We start from the raw sequence: 24,514 nt of genomic DNA on the forward strand, positions 1-24,514 counted from the left end.
AACCAGATATAAATCAAGGAAATGCATCTTAGACGTTTGTGTACTTTTATTTTTCTGAAAAATCTATTGAGATTACGTAATTAAATACATTAAGGAACTTTACAAGTGAAATATCTATCAATGTAGCATTCGCGAAGAATAGAAGCTGGGCAGAGAGAGAGAGAGAGAAAGATTAACGATGAGTTTTTCAAATATAGTGAGCGATGAGAGGAAGTTGCTTCAGGAAATTTGCAAAAGTCAGAAAACGTGGGTGGAGGAAATGTTAAAATGCACTCTGAAGCTCGTGACGGAGGTGAGAAAGTTGGGCTGGGGAAGGAAGGGAGTAGGCCTTTTGAATAGAATGATGGCAGGCAGGAGATACGAAGAAACGGAGAAGAAAATCTAATGGGGCCATTGAATGGGAATCCTCCTGGCGTGTTGAAGGTATAGGCTGCTAGCGGCCGTCCATGAACTAACATTTAACAGATAGAATACCTTGGATGAAATGAATAGCAGGCATGAAGAGAGGTACGCTCAACTTAAAAATGTGTCTACGAGGAAGAAACAATGTTTCCGTTCGAAAATATATAGTCAGGTGTGGGAAATAAAAACTTCCGTTTCGCGTTTCATGACTCTTTCGACTTAGTCAACATCTCGGTCTAACTCCAGTGTGCCACTGAAATGTTCCCAAGCTCATCTTCTTTGAGAAGTTTAAAATATATCAGTTGCATTGGTATTCCATTCACAGATTTCAGTTCAAACTCCCAATATACTTATTTTTATTTAAGGAAAAACTCCACTGGTGTGGCGTCAGACTCGCCTTTAATTTAAATTATGAATGCCGCGATGAGTGAAACGCTAACGCTATCAGTAGCGGTTATCTTGAAGTTTCCCAACATCCATGAGTGTAAGACTTATCATAGAAGAGTACATATAATGACGATGCGTTATGTGTACAACTCCTGCGTATCGTCTTTAGGGGTGAGAGTCGCTGTCATACTCGTAGTTTTGATGTGAGCGATAATTAATTCGACGACTTCTTGGGTGTCTTGAATTATCTCTCAACACCGCAAATGGGGAAATGATATTAGAATATTATTGAGGGGGAATATCTTAATTACATAACCTATTTTAATCTCTTAAAATTTCCATCTCGGGAATTACATCCAGGTTGACACGAGCGAAAGAGACATCTGTCGTGTGCAGTATGGGGAACGAGGTAATTTTTCTTGTGTATTCGAAAACAAATATGCATGAGTTCATGATAAACATTATTTGCACCAAAATTGTTGCGATTGACATCATACTATTGACATCATTGACAATATGTAATACGAGTAGTAAACGAAAGGGAAACCAATATTTAGATCGAAAATAATTGGCCTTTCTTCGCATTATATTTTTAACATGCCTACTTGTGAGCTTCGTAAAATTCGATAAGGTGCTTGATAGAGTATATTAAGTATTAATTATGACCAATTTGCTAAACGCATTGCTCAGTATAAGGGTAGGCTATAGGATCAGGTGACCTATGCGAAACCTGTGCATCTCAGATCGTACATGTGCGTGAGGCGGATGGTCTCGGGAAGGACAGTGTTAGATGGGGATGAGTCAGGTACCTCCACTATCACCTGTGCTTCTCAATTTATGCGACCTTGTCCTCAAACATGGAGGAAAACGATAAAGAAAGTGTGGGGAGAGGTAGGAATAAAACTAGGAGGGGAATTCAGAACATCAATTAGTTTTGTGTATGATCAGACTTCAGTTGGTCAGTCAGCTAAAGAGCTGCAATCATTGGTCAGCGCATTGGAAAATTGGTGTGAACAGCTTTGAATAAGGATAAAAAAGATAGAAATATAGGGCATGGTGCGTGAGGAGAGAGGCTTTGGGGAGAAATCCAAACGATGCAGGAAAATGTAGTATTTTGATTGGCGATGAAATGTTGGAAGGCATGGAGATGTGACTTTGAGGCAGGGTATGATGAAAGGAGGAAGGAATAGTATACAACATTGGACGCAGTAGTTTTTATGAGAGGTGACCGCCGACTGGGGTGTTTTGCGCCATTAGGGATGAATGGGAAAGGAGGAGGGGTGGAGAGAAACCCGGCGTCGGCATAAGCCTATTCTTATTCTTAGCCTCTTCTTAAGGCGCCAAGGGGTCCGCAGCTTAATGTCCCATCCGACGGATGGCGCACTAACTTAAAGTGCCCTCCAGAAAGCACCTAAAGTAGGGATCGCGACACCACTGAAAAATATCTGTCGCCGCCGGGATTCGAACCTGGGTCTTCTGGGTGTGAAGCCACTTCGTTTGCGACCGCGCCATCCCGATCACCACGGAGTTATAGAATGGATTACTGTTGCCTCTCACGTTTTTTACCGTATAGTGAGGCTTAGAAATTCAATAGTTGAACATAGTGTGTGCGGAGTCTCCATCCAAAACCTAGCATATTCCTTACACTATGTTAAATTAATAAACTCGATATTATTTATTTCCCTCCCCATGGTCACCAATGCCTGATAGGTCGAAGGATAGGAGCCGAACGAAAGATAGTTTGCACAGCGTCTTTTCCTCAGTGAAGCGGTAGAAAGGCGTATCACTCCAGTTGGGCGGCCATTTGAATGATGGCGTCACGTTTAACTATTGGAGAAGGCAACGGGAAACCACCACAATTATTTATCCCATGTAAAAATGATGCACATATATTTAGTAGGAGTTCCGGAAACTGCGGAACTCGGCATGTTGAGCCGTGTTCCATGCTAGACAGAGGGAGAGGCAAGACTTCTATTGAATTAAGATCAATATTAGTAATAGTGAAGTAAAGCGCTCGATTCAGAAAGAGAAAAGAAGGAAAATGGTTTAGGAAATTGTGCGCGGAAGCATTATCCGGATTGAAAATTAAATATCAGGAGGTTGAATATAAAATTATGGGTAAGGACAGTGAGCTGTATACTATAGAGGAAAAATGGGAACATATGAAAATGGGATATCGTAAACCACAAACTAAGCTATAGGAACAGTAAACAGGGAAAGTTTAAGGAAACTATGCATTATTGTCGAAGACAAGGAAGATGGAGTAGAGAAGGAAATGGAAGAAGATAAAACTGAATTAAGTAGCACAGAGTACGAGGACTTGAATCTAAGGCGGAATTAACTTACATATTAATAGAAAGAAACGTGCTGGATACATAATGTGATGGTATGGAGAAATATAAGGTAAATGAATTAGGCTGACATATTTAGATAATTAAAAAGTGACGTAGTTGACGATAGCTTAGGCCCAGGCATACTTAATGGCTGGAAAGAAAGGTCATTTAGGGAATGCAACAATTTCAGAGTTTAAAAATCATTCGCCTTGGGCAGGATGGAATGATTTTTACACTTTGAAATTATTGCATTGTATTGCATATATTAGCGGATGACTCCGTTAAAAGTTACTGCTGCAGCATCTCCCACAGTTTCTTGGAAGTTGTCATAAAGGGATTTGAAATCAAATAAGGCCGCGGGGGCGGACAGCATTCCCGCGGAACTATTTGAGGTTTAAGGAAACATTGGAGGGATAGCTATTATAGACAAATTTGTAGCATTAATGAGGGAAGAATTTAGCCTGAAGATTTTGTTAGAGCAGTTTTAATTCTTATTGCAAAAAGGGGAAAGGCAGTCGTAATTTAGGGCTATGAAAAAATAAGTTTAATTTCGTATGCATCTTAAGTGGTGCTCAGAATAATCAATAAGATGATGGAGAGTAGGACAGATGATCACTTAAGAAGTGATCAGTTTGGGTTCAGAAAGGGGAGTGGCCCGCGTGGTGCCATAGAAGTTTGGAGGTCCCTAATAGGGAGGAACAAAAAATAGAACCAGGATGCATTTTTTGCTTAGTAGACTTCAAGCAGACTTTCGGTAGAGTTAATTAATTCGGTATGTCACAAAAAATAGAAGTAGATTTTATCTATTTATTTAAAGAGAGATAGTTGAGGCCGATACTTAGTGGAAATCCATTACAATGCACGAATGAAGAATCAAAAAGACTTTGGGTTTCCAAAGAAAAGTTTCTTTGAGTCCTTTTAATTATTCCTTCGTAAGTTTATTTAACGACTTTATTGAGGCTAGATTGACACTTCAGAGTCCCTTCTTCCATCTAACCCGGTGGGAAAGGACAATTAACCTGTACATGTCTCAGACTGCTTAGATGCGAGTGGACTATTAAACGAAGGTGAGTGCGACAGAGGATTCAATTATCATCTGTTCTTTTGAACGTGGTATATGTGGAGACAATGGTCAAGGCGGCATCGGAAGCACTGGAGATAAGGATGAAATTATTTTAGGAATTCATGGAATTATTTGGGTTTGCGAATGATCTAGATTTATTTACCCGGTCAGCCAAGTGATTTCGAGCATTGCAGATCGCATTAGAAATCAATATGATTTACATATGACGCCATTGTAAACAAAATAAAGTTAACGAAAATTTCGATAAAGAGGAAAGCTACGTTTATTAATAAAAAAGGAGCTCATCAACTAGAGTAGTTTGAACAGTTTACCTACGTTGGAAATGTTCTGGACCAAAATAGTCAAAGCAGTAGGGAAATAAGGAAAAGGATTGTGCTAAGCAAAGAAGCTTTCACAAGAAGGAAGGAATTGATGAGAGGGACGTTGAGTAAGGATGTTAAGAAAAGACTCGTCAATACTTTGATATGGAGCGTAGCTATGTACGGTGCGGAAACGTTGTTCCTGAATCAGGATGATAGACGTAGATTGGAGGCTTTTGAAATGTGGGAGTGGAGAAGGATGAAGAAGGTGAAATGGACGGAAAGGAAAACAAACGAGGAAGTTCTTGGTATGGTGGGCGAAGAGAGGGGTTTGTTGGGAGAAATCCTATGGAGGCAGGAAAAGTGGATGAAGGGGGTGTTGACCGCCAGTGGGATGTTGAAGACTGTGATAGAGGGGAGAATGTTGGACAAACGAGGAAAGGGAAGGAACAGGATGGGTGGTTGGATGGGATGAAGGGTGCAAGGAAGTATGATAAATCACAAGATTGAATAAAGTAAATTAGAAGGATTGAATAAATTATCGAAATGAATTAATTAAATATAGAGTAGGATGTCAGTTTGTTTTGTTGGGAGAAAATATATCGTTTTACCGTTTTACAGTCATTGAGTGCATTCAAAAATGACCGTAAACGGTAGAATATCAATAATAATTAATTATTTCTTATGATTTACATTTTAATCCCCAAGTCACCACCAGGGAGTGGGGCAGGGAATGATTCCACACCGGATCTGCAACATCAAAATTAAGCGTTGCTTAAAATTAAAGACGTTTTCATATGCCAATTTAAGATATTCAAATATTTTTTTACATCCCGCGGAGTAGTGAAGAATAATTTTTACCGATTTATCATAAGCAGCTTATTGCTGCCTTGGAAGGAGCCTTAGACTAAGAAGATCCCGGATTCGTGCGCAATCCCGGGAGAGCCAGGAATATTTGGGTACCAGATCTTTCTGGGAAAAGATATCCGTCAAAGGGAAGGGAACAGGACCTCCTTATTACCTTTACACTGTGTGTGTGAACGTCACCCCCCCCCCTTGGGAACAGCACCGATTCAGCTCTCCTCTCGCCTACCATATCAGTTTCCTTTGATTTGGGCCGATTGCTGTGGCTTAATCCTTTGGTAGTATCTGTTCACTTTGCAGCAAAATATGTCGCGAATTCCGTATCATTCACCATGTGTCTGTTTTTCGTTGAAATGATTTCAAAGTCGAGTAGTGATAGACTACTTTTAACTTTATTTGAAGACACGAATAAACATAAATTAGCCAGCATAACCCCTATATTCATTAAGATAATCAAATAGACGACTTAAATAAATATTTATTAATGTCACCTTAGAGTAAACGGAGTAATGCAAATTATTCGTTTGTGTGTTCATTAGTCTTTTGCGTTTATGCTCTTTAGGATATTTCGAGAATTGAGTATGATATACATATATATTAGCACATGAATAAGCAAAATCAGGGGCATACACTATAACAGCCTTTGCTTAAAGTTATACATAATTCCTTCACTCATACCTTTACAATAATTAAAAAGCAAAAATCACGTGTAGATGATGACATGAAAAATATTTCAAAGCGAAATGGAAATTTAAATATGAATCAAGTTAATAGTTTTTCGTGTGCAATTTTATGATCCTGAATGTCAAGTCTAATATTGAACGTCGTATAAATTAACACTAAGAAAGTTGTGGCCATGGTTTTATAGTAAATTAAAATTATATTGCGAAAAAAGAAACTGGGTAAGGGAAGAAATTGGACTGCAAGCAGATCAATAACATTCTGCAGTATTTTAAATTCGGTTCATTCATAAGTAGAATAATTCATTAAAATCGATGTATTTGATCAGTCCTGTTAGAAAATTGCATCGATTATTTGTCTCACTGCTGATTCATTGGTTGAATATTTGTATCACTGCAGTGAGACTATGAGACTTCATTGTGCAGTGAGACTTGCACAGGCAATTTTTTCATTTCTTTCTCTTTTTCCCTCTTTTTCTCTCAACTTTGTGATCACAATTCCGTTATCTCTTGTTCAGTGTTTTCTTTTTTTCTGCCACGATAGATAAGGCACCGACCATCGTCGGCCTTCAACAGCCGTGCAGTACAAACAGGGGAAATGCAAAGTTTACGGATCGCTCACAGAAACAACAACCTGTACGATGGGAGGGATAATCATTTTTAGTAAAATATTCAACAAAACAATGTAAGTTCAGTTTTTATTTGCTTAAAATCTGTTGAAAAAACTTATATTCATAATTAAAAAAATATTATTTTAACATTTAATTTAATGTCTTAGATATAAAACCTATGAAAAGCATTAACGACCACAGGGCAGTACATGCTAGGTTTTCCCTAAAATAAGCAAGAATTTTTTTATTTTATTAAGTAATCTACTAGTTAAGGTAGGTTTTTGATTGACACAACTACCAGATATTTTGTTTCTCCTAAAAAAACACAACCCAACATCCTACTCTACAACAAGCCCCTCTTCATATCTGTGTACTTCTTTCCTGCCTTTGTCCCGTCCAACATCCCTATCCTGTTCCTTCCCTTTCCTCCCTTGCCCAACATTCTCCCTTCTATTACAGTCTTCAACATTCCACTGCCGATCAATACGCACATCATCCATTTCTCCTACCTCCTTAGGATCCCTCCTAACCAACCTCTCTCCTCGCCCAACATGCCTAGCACTTCCTCATTTGTTTTCTTCTCTGTCCATTTCACCTTCTCCATCCTTCTCCATCCTTCTCCACACCCACATTTCAAAAGCCTCCAGTCTACCTCTATCATCCCGATTCAGTGACCACGTTTCTGCATCGTACATACGTACTGGTAGCTACGTTGCATACAAAAGCTTTGACGAATCTTTTCTTAACACCCTTGCTCAACGTCAATATCATCTACTCCCTCCTTATGAAAGGCTCTTTGCCAACTGTAAAACTGCCCATCCGGACCTTATTCTCCACTCGCACCTGAGCAGTCTGAGATATGTACATGTTGTGGATTGGCCTCCTGTCCCTCCAATCTATTCCCATTTTCTGCCATGTACTAATTAGTTTTTCCCAATTCACTCTATCAAACGCCCTTTCGAAATCTACGAAACAGGCAAATACGTCCTGATTGTATTCTGTATTCCTCTCGATTAGTGATCTCATTACTGCAATGGCATCACGATTACCTCTCCCCTCCCTAAACCCAAACTGATCATCCCCTAAGTAATCATTTGCCCTAGTCTCTATCCTTTTGTTTATGATCCTAAGAACAACTTTAGCTGCGTGGGATATCAAACCTATTGTCCTGTAGTCCTCACATGATGTAGCCTTCACCTTTTTCGGAATAGGAACTAAAACTGATCTCACAAAGTCTTCCGGCCAGATTCCTTCCTTATAAATACTACGAATCAGCCCATATAGCCTCTTCCTCCCACATTTTCCTAAGCATTTTAAGTTCCACGGGATTGTTATCCACCCTCACGGCCATATTTAGTTTCATCTCCCTTAATACCCTTTCTATCTCATCGTCGAGTATGCCTGGACCTAATCTTTCTCTGCGTAATGTTCCTTTTCCATGATTTTTGCACTCTGAAATTGTTGCATTGGAATCTTCCTTTTCTATGTTTAACCTTGTTGGGCTAAGTTCTTTACTCTACAGTTCTTCTATACATTCCTTCCATCTCTCTTGGATCTTTCCTGCGTCAACTATTATCTTACCCACCTTATCTCTAACTGTTAGCATAGATCTCCCTTCTTAATTCTCGATAAAGATTTAACTTTGCTGTACAGCGCACCGATTTCACCTTTCCTCTGCAGACTTTCCATACCCTCGCACTGCGTCTTCCACCATGCTTCCCTTGCCCTATTTGTTGCCCGCCTCACTTTATTGTTCAATTCTTTGTACTTCATTTTGCCTCATTCTGTATCTACATTCTTCCATTTTCGCCGCTCATCCATCTTTGTAATCATCTCATCCGTAATCCATGGTTTTCTAGTCCTTTTAGCGCTAACGGTTCCAATAGTGTCTTTTGCGGCGTTCGATAAACCTTTCTTGAAACTTTCCCATTTTTCTTCGATAGTACTTAGCTCTTTACCATCCTCCATGATTTCCTCTACAGCCTGTTTGTATTCCTTCCTTTTCAAACCATTTAATGCTTCTACATTCCATTTTCTAACCCGCCGCCCCTGCCTTATCTTTTTGAAACGGACGCTACATTTCATAACAACTAAAATGTGGTCAGAGTCCGCATCCGCTCCCGGGAAGCTGTGCGAATTTATCACACTGTTCCTAAACCTGTGTCTAACCAGGATGTAGATCTAGCTGAGTCACCTGGCATTTTCCATGTTTACCTGCGTCTTTTGTTGTGTATAAACCAAGTGTTGGTGATGACTAGCCCCTGTCTCCTGCAGAACTCAACTGCTTTCTCCCCGCGGTCATTCCTCGTGCCTAAACCGTAGTCCCTCACCTCTTCCCTATCTTGCCTTCGCCTACCGTCGCATTCCAATCCCCTATCACTATCAAATGTTTCTCTGCGGGAACACACCCGATTATGTCCTCTCACTGATCGTATATCCTATCGATCTCTTCTTCCTTATGGTTGCTCGTTGGCATATATACCTGAATAATAACCAAGTTCATCGGTTCTGCTTTTATCTCTACTAGTAATAATCTATCCGTTGCCTGCTCTACCTCTTCATTTAATACTATGGCAACCCCTCGTTAGCTCTCGTCCCCGCCGCTGTATATTATTCTATAATTAGCACTCTAGTAATCCCCAATATCCTTCCATCTCACCTCGCATACACCTAAAATATCTATTTTCCCCATTCCCATCTCTCGCTTAATATTCTCCAATTTCCGTGTCCTCATCATTGTCCGAACATTCCAAGTTCCCATTCTGACTAAATTGGTCTTCCTCTTCTGCGTCTTCTGTCCTGCTGCTGTCGGTTTGCCGTTGCAAGGTTTTCGTGGGATGACGACCGCGGAAGCCTTGCCTTCCCCGCTGCCGGGCACGACACACGGCCGATTGGGCCGAGCCTTGTAGTTGCCAGGACTCATATTCTCTGTAGTGTCCATATTAATCTTGGGAATGATAATTGAGGTGGTTTCCCGTTGCCTTCCTCAATAGTGTTTTTAACGTGACACCATCACTTACTGGCCGCCCCAAAGGGTCAGACGCCATTGCAGCCGCCTCACTGAGGAACAGACGCTGCGTGGACTACCTTTCTTCTGGCTCCTAACCTTCGACCTATCAGACACCCTACCAGGAGCAATTATCATTGCTCCCGCCAGCACAGCTCTAAGGGTCATCGGAAGGCACAAGCCCCTCCACTACGTCAAGGTTGTAGTCCATGGGAGGGAAACAAGAAAAAATAACATCAAAATAATTATGAACTCTTTTGAAAATGGGGATTACAGAGGCCTAAAGGGCGTGAAACAGAGTTTATCTTTAACTTCTAGGGTAGATGGTAAACGTCGAAATGCTGATGGTGAGTGGAATCGCTTCATTAGGATCATGCTCAGAGATGTCAACAATTTCATTCCCAGTAAATTTATCAAGTATAGCAAGGAACCTTTATTGTACAACGCGGAAGTTGGAAAATCATTATGATTTCAAAGCCTATGTCACGCCACGATGGAAAAGATAAGGAGCGATATCTCTGATGTCAATCGGAATGAGATAACTTACTCTAGGGCGAAGGGATTCTAGGGAAGGGATGCAAATAAGGGATTTCGAAATGCGTTAAAAGAATTCAAAAGGAAAAGATTCGCTGAAAATTTAGACGATATTCCAATATCATTTTGGTTTTATGTCAGAATGATTCAGGAAAATAAGTCTACAGTTAATTAACTCAAAACCGATAAAGGCGAAGGAGCAGCCTGCAGTTTCGACTAAGCCAACTTATTAAAGTCTTTCTTTCAAAGAATTTTCACCAACGTCTTACCGATTGTCTCCGATAGCTTACCGAATCGTACCCGCCAACTGATTCCGGAATTGAAATCTTATTTTTTTTTGAGGAGGCAACCGGCAGCTAAGGTCGTTTGCGCCATCAGGGATGGATGGGAAAGGAGGAAGGGTGGAGATAAAAACCCGACGTCGGCATTAGCTTACTCTTAGAGAAAGGCGCCAAGGGGCCCGCAGTTTAACGTCCCATCCGACGGAGGTCGTACTCACTCAAAGTGCCTCCACAAAGCACCTCAAGTAGCGATCAGGATACACCTGAAAAATATTTGTTGTCTCCAGGATTTTAACCCATGCCCTCTCGGTGGGAAGCCTGTACATTAGCCACCGCACCATCCTGATCCGCGTTGAAATCTTATATTATAAAATAGAACGTTTGCTGAAAAATATTACGCCTAATAAATCCTCCGCGCCTGATCAAATACCCGCTCGTATTTTTTAAGGAAATAGCGTCGGAATTTCGTCGTATTTAAAAGTTCCTAATCACTGGAAAATATCTAATTCGTTTATAACGCCCATATTTAACTGTGGCAACAGGGAGTACTTACACCCTTATCTTCCTCACATCCTTACCGCGCATGAACATCGTTGACCATTTACGTATTTGTTAGTTCGATAAAGGGGCACCTCAATAGTAATGAATGATTGACGAAAAATCATCACGGTTTCCGGAAACGGTATATTCTGCGAGACACAACTTGTGTTTTTTGTTCATGATATTTTTTGCGCAGGTGGGAGCAATGATCCAATGGACGCGGTTTTTCTACATTTTAAAAAAGCCTCCGACATATTTTTTCATAGTAAACTACTCACAGAGCTAGGAGCCTTGGGCATGGAATAAAATATTCTGGGCTGGATTAAAGACTTTTTGAATGGACTCATGCAAAGGGTAGTCATACAGGGTTCGTCCGGAAAATAAGTGTACTGACTCCTGGGCTGGGCGCGCCGCTCCAGGCGCGCCCAGCACCGCTCTGACGGGCTGCGATTGGAGGGGGGTATGTTGGCAAGCGACGCTGAAAAAGGCAGTCGGCTCTGAGCTGTGGTGTAGTGAGGGGCTCTGTTAACGCGAACCTCCACGCTCGACCCACGTCACGGAACGCGATGCCGAAGTTTTTGGAGCAGCGTTATTCCATCAAATTTGCGGTAAAGCTTGGGAAATCGTCTACCGAAACTGTCGGTATGATTAACCAGGCTTACGGGGAGTCAGCCATGTCCAGAAACATGATCTTTCGGTGGCACAAGATGTTCGTGGAGGGCAGAGAAGAGGTCGACGACGAGTCTTCGAGAGGTTCCCGATGATGCCTTCGCGGGAGCGTTCCAGGAATGGGAACGCCGCTGGAACAAGTGTATCGACTCACAAGGGTCCTATTTTGAGGAATATTAGCTTAAGATATGTAAAAGTGTAATAAATTTTTTTTCCTGAGCTCAGTACACTTATTTTCCGGACGAACCCTGTAGATGGTGTTAGCTCAAATATAGTTGAAGTCACTTTAATTTGTTCCCTGGGAAAGTGTTAGCGGGCCTCTTTTATTCCTACTTAACGATAACGACACTAACTCTGCTGTGAATTTTATGATACTTTTATTTGCTGACGACACTACTTCCCAGAGATATCTGCAGCCCTAAGAATAAAGGAGCTTAAGTAGATGACCTTGATACAATAAAACGTTGGTGCGACACGTGGCAGCCAGAATTAAACTTAAAAAAAATGCGTATTGATGATTTTTTGGAAAAAGAACAATTCCCTCCCGAGCGCTTACTTCATCAGAAATACCAAAATAGAAAGTGGATTCTCAATGAAATACACATGAGTTACCCTTACTCACGACCTCACCTGTGTGAAAAACTTACGGGTAACCTGTGTACAAGCTAGCAAAAAATTAGGATTTATCGGAAGATTGTTTGGGAAATGTGAAAAAATGGTTAAATTTCTAGTTCTCATTCTCTAGTTTGACATTTAGAATATTCTGCTTGTATATGGGGTCCTCATGAAATTGAGATGATTGCTGAATTAGATCGCGTGCAGTGTAAAGGAGATAGATTTGTAGAATTTTTTATGATAAACTGAGCAGCCTAGCAAAATTATTTGAGGAACTACGGCGGGAATAACTCACGGAGACAAGATTAAACGACAAATCATGTATCTTGCATAAATTGGAAGCATGTCTATTTCGCGATGATATTGACAATACATTAATAGACCCTTCGTACTACGGTAGGAAAGTTCGTGAAAATGAGTTTAGAAAGATCAAGTGAATAACTGATAGTTTTGAGATCTCATTTTTTCCAAGAACGATGAGGAAGCAGAATAACTGAGAGCGATCGCGTTACGATAGGGAATATGTATTTTTATGTTTTCATTCTGCCTAGTATGTTTTCGTTATTGCAACTAACCTTAGTTTATTTATTTGGTCTAGTTATCAGAGGATCGCCTATGAAGCGTATAGAACTATATCTTACTTAGGATGTGCCCGCATTTTTCATGATCTAAGTTATTTGATGCGTATATTGTAATTAAGCACGAAGCATAGTTTAATTTTTAACGTTGCATGCCTGCTGTTGGATCACTCTAACGGTGTTGCGGCAGGAGGTGAATCTATTGGATTAAAGTGTATATTTTCAGCTAATCTTTTAATTTTGAATTCGTTTAACGCTTTCCGAAATTCTTTCGGCGTATTCGCTCTTAGATATCTTATAATCGTAAGTGTCTCATTCGAATGATCGATTCGCTAAGTCCCCGGGTGATAAGTGCTCCGTAGTTGTGCTGCGTAGTTATTTTTTTCCTCTTTAAATGGAAGGCTGATGGTAACACCTTTGATTAAAGTAATGGATGGAGACTACCAGTGATAATATCAGTATACTAATCCACAGCTCGACTCTTTTATGGTAACTCTGTATATACATGCATCTTCAAATCTCTCATTTTGTTCCTTTTACATGTCTCTGAAGTTCTTGTCAGGTACGTTTTCATTTGTATAAGTAGATATTGAATGGCCTCACAAAACTGAAGCACTTCCATTAGGACTTCAGAGGGATCTCTCAATGCCTGTGAACACCTTTCCCCCGTTACAGTTGTCTTCTGCATGCATGCTGATTCGTTCTTCCGCCCTTTTAGTGCCAAAGAACATTTCATCTCCTCCCCAGACGTCCTCCCCTTTATCAGGTACTTCACAATCCCTCAGCTTCCCTTCCATTCGTTTCCCAACATTTCCACCTTGCCCAGCTTATTCATTTGTGCCTCCGCGTCCGAAACGTTTCTCTTCCTCTCCGCCCATCATCATATTCTCTCCTCTGCACCCACAACTCTAAAATCTATGAAGACGAAGTTCCAGACCCCTAAAACCACGTCGAGCGATGCTTATCTCCTTTAGTAAACGCAGGTCCCCTCTGAACTAATTTGCATATTTTGAAAAGAGCACGTGTGCAAGTATTAAGTCATCAACATCTTGGAATGGAGGAGAATCTGAGTAGCTACTGTTCCTGGTAGTCACTATTAAACTAGCATGAAACTCGCATATACTTCCTTAAATTGTCGACCTGTAACTTCATGCAAAGATCATGAAATGCCAAGAAAATAAAATTGCTTTAAGAAGTTAGTAACTAGATCTATGTTATGTCATGACAAGATCTAGAAGACAGGAGTCGGGACCAGCTTTATTACGCTTGAGGAAAAATGGATTTGATGTTTTAGTTGAGATTGCCCACATGAATTCCCGTAAAAATCGCGCAGTCCGGGAATGCTCGTCGAACGGTAGTATCAACAAATGAGGAAAACACTCAGTTGTGTTTGTTTCGTTTTCAAGGCCCCGAGATTGAAGTAGGAGCAAAAAGTGCCCTTTCCCTTCACTTCTCCGCTCGACGGGCTGGTGGCCGGTGACCTTGGCGGACGCATCACTCCGAGGGGCATTTAATTCTGCTTTATCAGTCGGATGCGGTGACTGGGTCGCGCTTGGCGCACTTCGAGGAACGTTTTCGACGTGCAACGCTGGGAGGCGAAGGAAGGATTTGCGCCGGCGTGAGGCGCGACGCCTCCCCCCTCCCGTCTCCTCTTCCCTTTCGATCGGAGCTATCTCACCGAACGACTTTGCCTTGGCCGCTCAAGGCTATATGGTACGCTGGGTCATCTGGGTCGTGAATTGCGACGTCCGCGAGTCAGGAGTATTTTGATTTGACGTCTTCTGCCAGCTTCTGTTTTTGGATCTCTGACCTTCGCGCGCTGTGTACACAAACCGCCATAGAGAAATTTCGTCGAACACGTTGGAAACCACTGTTTTTGCAGATAAAATCTTGCATATCCACGGGAACGGTTTCAAAATTCAAACGCGAACGTTTTTACGCATCGACTTTTGTGGAGTGATATTGCGACCCCTGCGCCAATCAGGACTTATAACTCCTGTCGAAGCTCAGAAAAAAAAGTTCTTCTCTTACGGGAGTAGATTCAGTGCGTGATCAAAGGATGAGTTTGAGCCCGTATCCCATCTTTGGAGCCATGATTGGAGTGAATCCCTGCTAATGGGCTGTCGAGGGTAGCCAGATATGTTTGACAGATGAGATTGGCTGAAGTGGGAAACCTTCTTTGACCTCCGGAAGAGGATTGAAGCACCCAGAAAGTGGGAAGCAATTTCTAGCAGCCGGCCTCTGAGAAGTAAGAGCACATTTCGGGAATCGGGAACAGTTGTGTGGTTAAAGTACTGGCTTCCCACCCCCAAGGGCCTATAATTGTTACAATAAGAACACAAATGTGACAGGTTTCTTAGGGGATTTAGACTGGGAGCCACTAGAAGTACGAAGAGAACAAGCGAGGCTTAGACTTTTAGAAAGATTCAGAACAAACGAGTTTAACGATGGCACTAAAGGCATTATGATGGCCCCATAATACTTAGGTAGATCAGACCACAAAGATAAACTAAGGGAGATAGATTCCAGTACAGATAGATACAAATACTCATTCTTTCCCCGAACAATCAGAAATCATAATAGTAAGAAACCGAAGTCACTTTAGAAATATGAAAAACATTGAATTTCCAAGTCGGAACAAAATTAAACATTGCAAAGATGTTAGGCATACTTGTAGGTGCATGTGTATGTTAGTTGATATTTTGAGTGTTTGCTTGTGTGTGGGGTGTAAGGGTTTTTGCATGAATGTATACCATGTTTTGTTTGTGGACTGTATTAATTTGTGGCTTTTGCATGCGGTTTTTTTTCCTTTCTTAATTACGGGTTGTGTCCTAACACCTCCCGCCAAACGCTCTTGCGGCGGCTTGCGGGGTATTAAGTAGATGTAGAAGGGCCCGGGTTCGAATTCCGAAAGTTGTTGGGATCTTGACGACTTTCGTCAAGAGTAGTCCAATACCGGCGCCAGGTTTTTCTCTACCCTTCCTCCATTCTCTTAAGCATCATCCCGCACCTATCCCCCATGGCGCAAGAGACCTTAGCTATTGTCGCCTCCCGTAATAGCCCTTTCCGCATATTCATTATGTTCATCAATGTATGCCAACTCGGTGTTAATGGCCTCAGGTGTCGATCGCCTCCCATAATGAATGCTGCTATCGATATACACCCTCCACAATACCTGTTCAACTACCGAAAAGGAGAGAGGTAAGGGGCGATTTTGGTTACCGTATCAAAAAGAAAAGAATACGTTTGTAAAACTGTAAGCAGGGAATGATTCCTTTGTGCTGCGATGTAATTGAATTCTCTACAATTGATACACTTTCTTTGTGCTGCGAAACAATTGCATTCTGCGAGAGGATAAAACGAATCCTTGAATCTCTGTGTTCGACAGATATCTCGATATACATCAGCTTATACGCAAATACGGAACATAGGGTGGCTTATTATCGATTGACTTCGGGTGTGAGAACTTAAAAGGGAAGGAATTTCCCTGATATAATTGAGATTTAGTTTTATTATGGGGGGAGTTTTACCCTGGCCTGTACGAACCAACTAGGTAGTTGACTATAGTTTTAATCTTGGAGTTGAGGATTTGAAAAATAGATTAAGCTGACTTCGAGGGCAAATGGTTGTAAATGCAGTTGATCTCATATGACCTCGCATAGCTTATCCCAAGTGGTCATTGAATAGCTTATCCGATAGATTCCGTTTATTATACACGTAATGGCTTCCAAGTGTAGTCTTAAAATTCTGGCATAGTTATTGTTAATGGTAGTGGACCAATGTAGTCCAGCCGGACCCTCTAGGCTCACTTCCATCTCTCCCTTTGCACGACCTCGCCTTACATATTCCAGTTCCAAAATTACTATCGATGACTTCCTTCCCGAGACGCCCACAATCATTTACTTTAATTTACCGTCGGTGTACATACTTGTCCACTTATACCTCCCGTTCGTGAGGGGTTTTCAGCCTGTTGACTTGAATAATAACTAATGTCGCGCTACTTATTAAAATTGCTAAATACTACTTTTGAGCGACTGAAGCGTATATGGTTTCCTGAAAAATTTATATCGATTGAATAGCGAATTAAAACAAAACGAATGCAAGCCTGAATGAAATATAATGACCGTAAGGAATGTTTTCGCATTCGAGCGATTTTCGTGTATGATTCTCTATGTGCATATCGATATACGGATTCCGAAAAGTCGTTTGATAGAGTGAATTGGGTAAAACTAATGATTATATTGCAGAAAATAGGAATAGATTGGAGGGAAAGGAGGCTAATCCGCAACCTGTACATGTCTCAGACTGCTCAGGTGCGAGTGGGGAGCGAAGAGTCTAGATAGGCAGTGTTAGGAAGAGGTGTGAGGTAGGGTTGCCCATTATCACCGGTGCTGTTCAACGTATCTGTGGAGGAAATGAGGATAGACGTAGATTGGAGGCTCTTGAAATGTGGGCTTGGAGAAGAATGGAGAAGGTGAAATGGACAGAGAAGAAAACAAATGAGGAAGTACTTGGTATGTTGGGCGTAGAGAGGGGTTCGTTGGGAGAAATCCTAAGGAGGCAGAAAAAATGGATTAAGGGCGTATTGATCGGCGGTGAGATGCCGGAAAATTGAAATAGAGGGGAGAAGCCTGCTATGCAAACGAGCAAAGGGCAGGGATAGGATAGGGTTATTGGACGAGGTGAAGAGAGGAAGGAAATACACAGAGATGAAGAAGGACTTGATGTAGAGTAGTTTGCTGGATTGTGTTTTGTTAGGAGTCACAACAATTTATTTGGTAGTTGTGTCCATCCAAAACCTACCTTAACCGGTTTATATATATATATATATATATATATATATATATATATATATATATATATATATATATAATGCTGGGAGAGTAGATAATTCGTTACGCGTGTCTTTAATAAGCCAGTATTATTTACTACTAACTTTATAAATTGGTATTCCCAAGCGGTGAATGAAATAATACTCGTATTCTGCCCGCATCAAAATTTTTAAAGTCTATCACTAATATTTTTTAGTTTTATGGAATCATTTAATTCTGGTTTCGACTCAAAATTTTAAAGAGATATGCAGGTGTGGAACAAATAGAACGAAAGAGCTCATGTTTGGTTAATATGTGTTTTTAAACTTAAGTCTGAAACTCATAAAATATTTACTTTTCATGAATTAAAGTCTAGGTGGAAATTATTTGCTCTGCGAGTTGTCCTCACGAGAAAAAATATTCTGGGAAACAGGAAGTTTTGGGCTGGCGTCCGGCCGAAAACATCATCGCTCTTTTGCTCAATAGAGGCTATTTATGGAGCGTTGTGAAACTTGTGAATCAAAATGACCATCACCTATCACTTTCGGGGCATCTGAACTGCCCTGTCCACCCGAAGCAAAGTTTCTTTTATTAAGATTACGTTCTTGAATATTCCTAACCGGAACGATATCTATTGAAGATGGGATGATGCCTGTTAAAAAATGCGCAATTCTAATGAGATATCAACCGTCAGAAACTTTCATTACAAAAACTTGTTCCTTCATAAATGATAGAGTCAATTCATTTTGGTGGGAACAGAAATGTCGTAGCAATTAAGTGTGTCATGAGAATTTACTTGAAATGCCGTGATGACTTAACGTTAGCTTATCTTAATCTTACTCTGCATTGCAGCAATTCCACTTATCGCGTTTTGTGAATATCTCTTTCGTAAAATGCCTTCGAACTGAGGTGAAGACTTTTTTCGCGATTGATTATCTGAAAGAAAATTCGAAGTATTTAGGAAAAAGATTAAATTCTTCTCAGTTGGAAGTAGCTTTCGTCGGAGAGTCGAGGCATTTCTTTCGAAAGCCATACGTCGTTGGAGCGACGATAGCATTAAAATGACATGCCTGCCCCAATCTAATATTACCTACGTCACTTCCGCTACTCGAAAAACTGCACTAGGTTGCCATATCTTTCATTCCTTTCAATTCGCTCCGACGGTGGAATGTTGAAATCGTAATAAAAAATCCCTTATAATTAGAAACCTAGCCAGGTATCGACGAGGTCAAAGCAAGAAAGGAAACCGCATTGGTCTTATGTTGGGAATATTGACACTGTCGTGTTGGTATCACACGCAGTCATGCTGATTGAAGTATTTGTCTTTACCCCGAGGATGGCGAACTTCAGCGATTAAGGAAAATCTGAAAAAAGTATGAATATACTCTTTTTGCGAATAATGAAAATTTCGTGAATCAATTCCCAAAAGGCGATCCCTCTTCCGTATCAATTCAGGCGGATGAGAAATAATCGGAAATTAATTCACACCAAGGAGTTACCAGTGAAGAATAGAACTTCATCAGAATCCGTTTTGGACGGAAAGATAATAGCATCATATTAATTGCGCTTTGCAAAATTGGATGTTTGAGTTTCTGACGAATAATTTCATTCGTGGTATTGCGAATAGTTTCGCTTTACTGAGGTACCTCCGATCGAGGCAGATAAATGCACCATAAGGTTAGATATGTTTTTTCCGTCGAGGATGTGACTCAATTGCTATGGTTACTTTTCGTTTCCAACCACGGGTGTAGGTTTCGCGTGTCGCCGCGAAGGGATCAAGGGAGAGAGTGACGGGTGATCTCATCAGGCGTCACGCTTTTGCCCTTCACTTTGACATTCGACTCACTTTTTTTAACTTATCAGGTATGATTATTTCAAACTTCACCCATTGATGCCATCTCCAGATTATCTAAAACCGGTGTTATATTTCCTCATTAATCTATTCTGTCTTATCTTGTCTAAAATACTAATTTCATATCAGCCGGTAAGATACCGAATCAATGAGCAGTGTACAGATGGATGTGTGTCCAGCATTAAGTCATGTATTCATTTCTTTGATTTGGGCTTTTTTGAACTCGACTTACAAGCTATCGGGGGACGTGGAAGTCCAGGGGCTGGGCGTTGGACCAATGACCGGAGGGTTTGATTTCCGGATACGCACTTGGGCTTCCTCAGCTTCATCCATGCTATGTGATTTTCGGGTACCAGATCATTCCTAGGGAATACATGTAGAGGGCACAGAGAAAGTAAACCCTTATGTGTGAATTTCACATGCCATTGGCCTTAGAACTAGGTGAGCACTACCTTCACCTACCAAACCGACCATGGGATTGTTAAGTGTGGTTTTCAAAGATATCAACGAAACGATACGGGAATACAGAAAGAGATGGAGAGAACACGTATGAAGATAGAATACTCGAAGAAATATGAAAATTAAGGACGGAAAGCAGAATATGTCTGGGGCTTCCACGTGAGAAACAGAAAGATCAAGACTGAAGAAGGTCATAACAGGCTTCCAATCAAATACTCGAGGAAAGAAGATGATGAATTCTTTGATTGAAACGGATTCGTGCGATTTCTTAATTTGGACAACTGTCATAATATATCTTGGTGAGTTGGACCTTATGATATTTCGATATCCAATACGGAGACAACTCTCAAGATCTGAACATGCATCGTTTAATAAACCATCACCCTCGGTAATATTGATAAAAAAATATTTATTATCTCCCTGCAACCCGCTTAACTAACATTCTCCCTCACATCACGACCTTTAACGTCCCACTGCCATTCAATATTTCCACCGCCCACTTCTTCTGCATTTTTTTCCGCAACTCCCTCACTTCGGCCACCAATCTTAAACCTCCTTTTTCTTTTACTCATTTTCCCCATTCTTCTCCAGGCCCACACATCAGATGTCTCTAATCTGTGCTCACCGACTTTCTCCAAAGACAAGATTTCGGATCCATACAGCGCCACACTCCAATATGGAGATGATGACTAATCTTTTCTTAACGTCTTCAGTTACTTAACAGTAAGTACGGCAACTACAGGTTCTTAGTAGTGTTCCTGCGATAAGTCCCTTCCTCCTTTCAAATGCTTCTTTGGGCAACGCACTTATCTTCATAATGTCTCGAGCATCAAACCCCTTTTTTCTCCTCAGCAATGCCCAAAAACGCGGCTGCTTCAGTTTACCCCGTTCTACTTGTATGTTTAAATTAGTCTTCCTTATTCTTAAAAATTATCTAAATTTCTTGTGGACAATGCCTTCGGCGAGGGTCGCGCTATGCCCCGCCTATCTAGACTCCCGATGTCGCAAGGTTGATCACGGTTGGCAAGCGCGGACCGTTCGGATTGCAGTGCTGGTCTTCCAACCGCCGGAGACTCCCGAGATTTGTATGTGATAGCAGGTGCCGTGCGTGCGTAGCGACACGAAGGAAAGCTCTCGGCAAGATTGGCTGCAATTCAAAAAAGTTGAGCAATCAAATAACGAGCGTGAAACAGCTCCAAAATAGTTAACATATCAAGGTGTCGGCGGTGCGTGGATACGGCTCTCATACGCAATATGCAGTTTTGCGGTCCAACCACGAAAGATTCACTAGGGGTTCGAGGCCCGAAATATCGATTGCGTGTCCGTTCTCAAGCAAGGGAAGAGGGGGGAAGAGTGGTACCGGTGCGGGCGTGGAGGATGAGGGTGCGTGAGTGCTGCCATCTGAGGATGTTTGTTGCGATGCAACAGGTGAAGGGCCAAGTAAGCGATCACCTTCAAATCTGTTGATAAACAGGATTTAGCCGGTCAAAGGTAGTCCTCTTCTGTCTCCAGGGGCTAAGTCCTGCTGTATTTATTAGATCCGCCTAACATTACAGTTGAATCCAAAGGGTACGTATTACAGTAACCGATTACCCACCCACTGTCTACCTTCGTACATTCCGTCCGTCGATATGCTTATTCTTTTCCTCCCCTTGTCTGCTTTACCCGGCACTCTCGCCGCCATATCAGGCTCCTACCTCGCATCGCCTCTCCCAAGTCGTTTTCACCCAATGCTCCCGCCTTCTTATTTCTCCCGCGACCTTATTTCTTTTTATGCTGTTCCTTTGTATCCATTCCTTCACGTTATTTTATTTTTTCAATCCTTCTCATTTAAATCAAAGAGAGTCAAAATGACAAGCTACCTTTAATGCGGAGGGGAGGGGAGAGTATGCCCACTTTCCCGTCCACGTACACATTGTCTCTCTCTCTCTCTCTCCCGATGGATGAACTTTAAAAAAGGGATGTGTTACTCTCGCCGCCCTCTTTCGTGTGCGCCCTCACGCTTTAGTAAGTAAGCGTCGGTCGCAAATGATTGATGTCACGCGCAAGCTCAACCGTAGAAACTCGGTTCCCATAACGGCTTCAGGAGTGTAAAAATACGAGACGAAAACGAAAAAAAAAACACCTTTCGAGCCGTCCATAGTTTTTCCTTTCTTTTTATCTGATGTCGAGCGACTAAAAACACGAATGTGCACTTCATTAATTCTTGCATTGCCTCCGATTATCGGAAAAATTGGATTTCGGGGACATTGGAAGGTAAGAGGCGCGTGGAGGATGTGAAAGGAGGTAGAAGTGACCTTTCGTTGCCGATAATATTAGCAACGCACAACCTGGAGGTCTTTGCCGACATTATCGCGAAGGGTCACCGCAACTACGCCTGGGCGCTAAATGAATTATCCTGAATCGAGTTTACGGTTAAACTAAATGACCTTTCGGAGCACCCTATACGAAACCAATTATTGAGATGTTTTCACCAGAAACCACAGTACGAGTATTAAGCACCCGCGGAGGGAGAGTGGGACGATAGTTAAGGAGGAAAGGTGCCATGTATTTTTTCCAGGCATACTTCGGTCTGTGAGTGAGTGAAAGCGAGTTTTCAGTTTCAGTTTACAGCTTCTACACCATGCAGCTTAGTATACTTCCACAAAGGATACTTGTGCAGTATTCTAATCAACTGTTGGAGACTTGGGGTCCGCGTGCGATTGGTGGGCTTTAATCCGACCCATCGAGTTAAGTGTGCATAGGACACATTTCTGATAAAGTAGCATTCCTCCGTAAACATTCAAGAAATTCCAGAATTTCAGCCGATTGAAAAGAAGAATGTCCATGTGTCGAGCCAAGTCTTTCTTTTTCTTATCTACATTGGAGTAATGGCATTTTATGTGCTGGTGAAATTCACGATTATAGGCTTTTAAAGGTCAGCTCTGTGGAATAACTTAATAACTGCAATTTCTCCATAAAGAAGTGAAAAAACGAGCAATTCACTCCCTCGCGGATTCCACTATAAACTACTTGTACGACCATGGTTTCAACAAGTCGTGCCCTCTTCGGGAAAATGATAGAATTTGTCGTAATTACGTAAAATTAAAAAAAAACATCGTTTTGCTAATAAAAGGTATAGAGTGGAACTCGTAAAGTATTTTTACGTTTCCTTCATCGCGTATTATTATTATTATTGATATTTAAAACAACCAAACCTCGTGTTGCTGCACACAAAAAAATACACATAAATTCGCTTGAAGAATCAACACAGCAATTAACTTTCTGCCTACGTGCCACTAATGGCTTTAATTCCCATGAATGATGATTTTTTCAACCGCGGGAAGTGGATCGCCCACTGAGAGTACGTAGGGCGCCGCTAACTTCCAGGATCCGCGATAGCGTTAGGCTGGCCGGTCACTTCCGTCCGCTCGGGGGGTCTCAGCAGGTTCCGCGGCAGTGGGCGATGGCCTGCCCCGGAGAAGCGCGACTCGGATCGGATGACAGGAAGGGCCGGGGAGACTCACCGCTGAGTCCGGCGCCGACCACGAGGACGGGGAGCTCTTCGGAGGTGTCCATGCTGATGCTGCGGCCTCCCTCTCTCACTGACTGCCCTCACTGGTGTACACGCGCGTGCGAAACGGTCCTCGATGCGGCGTCCCTCGCCCTCTTAAAGCGTCGCGCGTCGGCGGTCGCGAATCCTTCTGCCTCAGGATATATATGGCGCGTGATAATATATCTCCCTCCCTCGCCCCTCCTCACCCCCTTCCAATGAACGCGAGGACCGATCGGCCCCTCCCCCACCATCAATCTCGCGCTCTCCCCGACCTCTCCCCCATCTCTTTTTCTTCCTCGACGCCATCCCATCGCTTTGCCTTGATAGCGAGTGCATCGCTAAACGTGGGTGCGGCTGGGGACTGCTCCCACCGCGCCGGAGGTATCCCGCTCCCGGACGCAGAGCACTCTCAACTGGTGATTGATTGGTGGCGCCCCTTTGCCGCGAGCAGTCGTTTCTGTTGTGCAAGCCACCAACCATTTGGTCACAATTTGGCGGAGGATTTCGACTGTTCCAGCACGACCTTGAAGCAATAGAATCTTGGGTCGATTGAAAAAAATGGGTATTCAAATTAGTCAGCCTCATAAAAATTAATATTGGTGAACAACTCAAATACAATTCAGCATAGCTTTTCCTCAAATTCTATGTTTAACTGTTCGTTTCTTCTCGATTTTTTTAAAATTTCAAGTGTAAAGAACGCCACCTATATATGTTCATAAAAAATGTTGGTATGAAATGGTCATTAACATAGTTGGTAATATTTGACGTAATAAGGGACCCATATAGTTATTCTTTGAAGGAAAAAAAAACCTTAGGGGTACATATTAAAAGTAGGGAACATCAATTGGAATCGGCAAGAATCAAACCAGAATCCGCGATGGAAATCCTCGGTACCAAAACTTAAGATTAGTCGAAATGATAAAAAATATATCTAAAATGATGAATAAAGAGTCTCATTTGATACGCAATAAAG

At 41.8% G+C, this 24,514-nt stretch overlaps 1 protein-coding gene across 1 annotated transcript in view; it reads right to left on the bottom strand.

Moving 5' to 3' along the window:
• The window catches only part of LOC139687339 (amine oxidase [flavin-containing] B-like), a 54,585-nt gene extending 30,925 nt beyond the window's left edge, over positions 1–23,660 (bottom strand). The window contains exon 1 of the mRNA XM_071584512.1: positions 23,513–23,660. Coding sequence (XP_071440613.1) covers positions 23,513–23,564 — 52 coding nt within the window. The 5' untranslated portion in view covers positions 23,565–23,660. The remainder of the gene's footprint in view (positions 1–23,512) is intronic.
• Between the last annotated feature and the right edge of the window lie 854 nt (positions 23,661–24,514).

The sequence above is a fragment of the Hetaerina americana genome, unplaced genomic scaffold (assembly GCF_022747635.1).
Source record: "Hetaerina americana unplaced genomic scaffold, ioHetAmer1.1.p SCAF_19, whole genome shotgun sequence".
NCBI classification, from domain to species: Eukaryota; Metazoa; Arthropoda; class Insecta; order Odonata; family Calopterygidae; genus Hetaerina; species Hetaerina americana.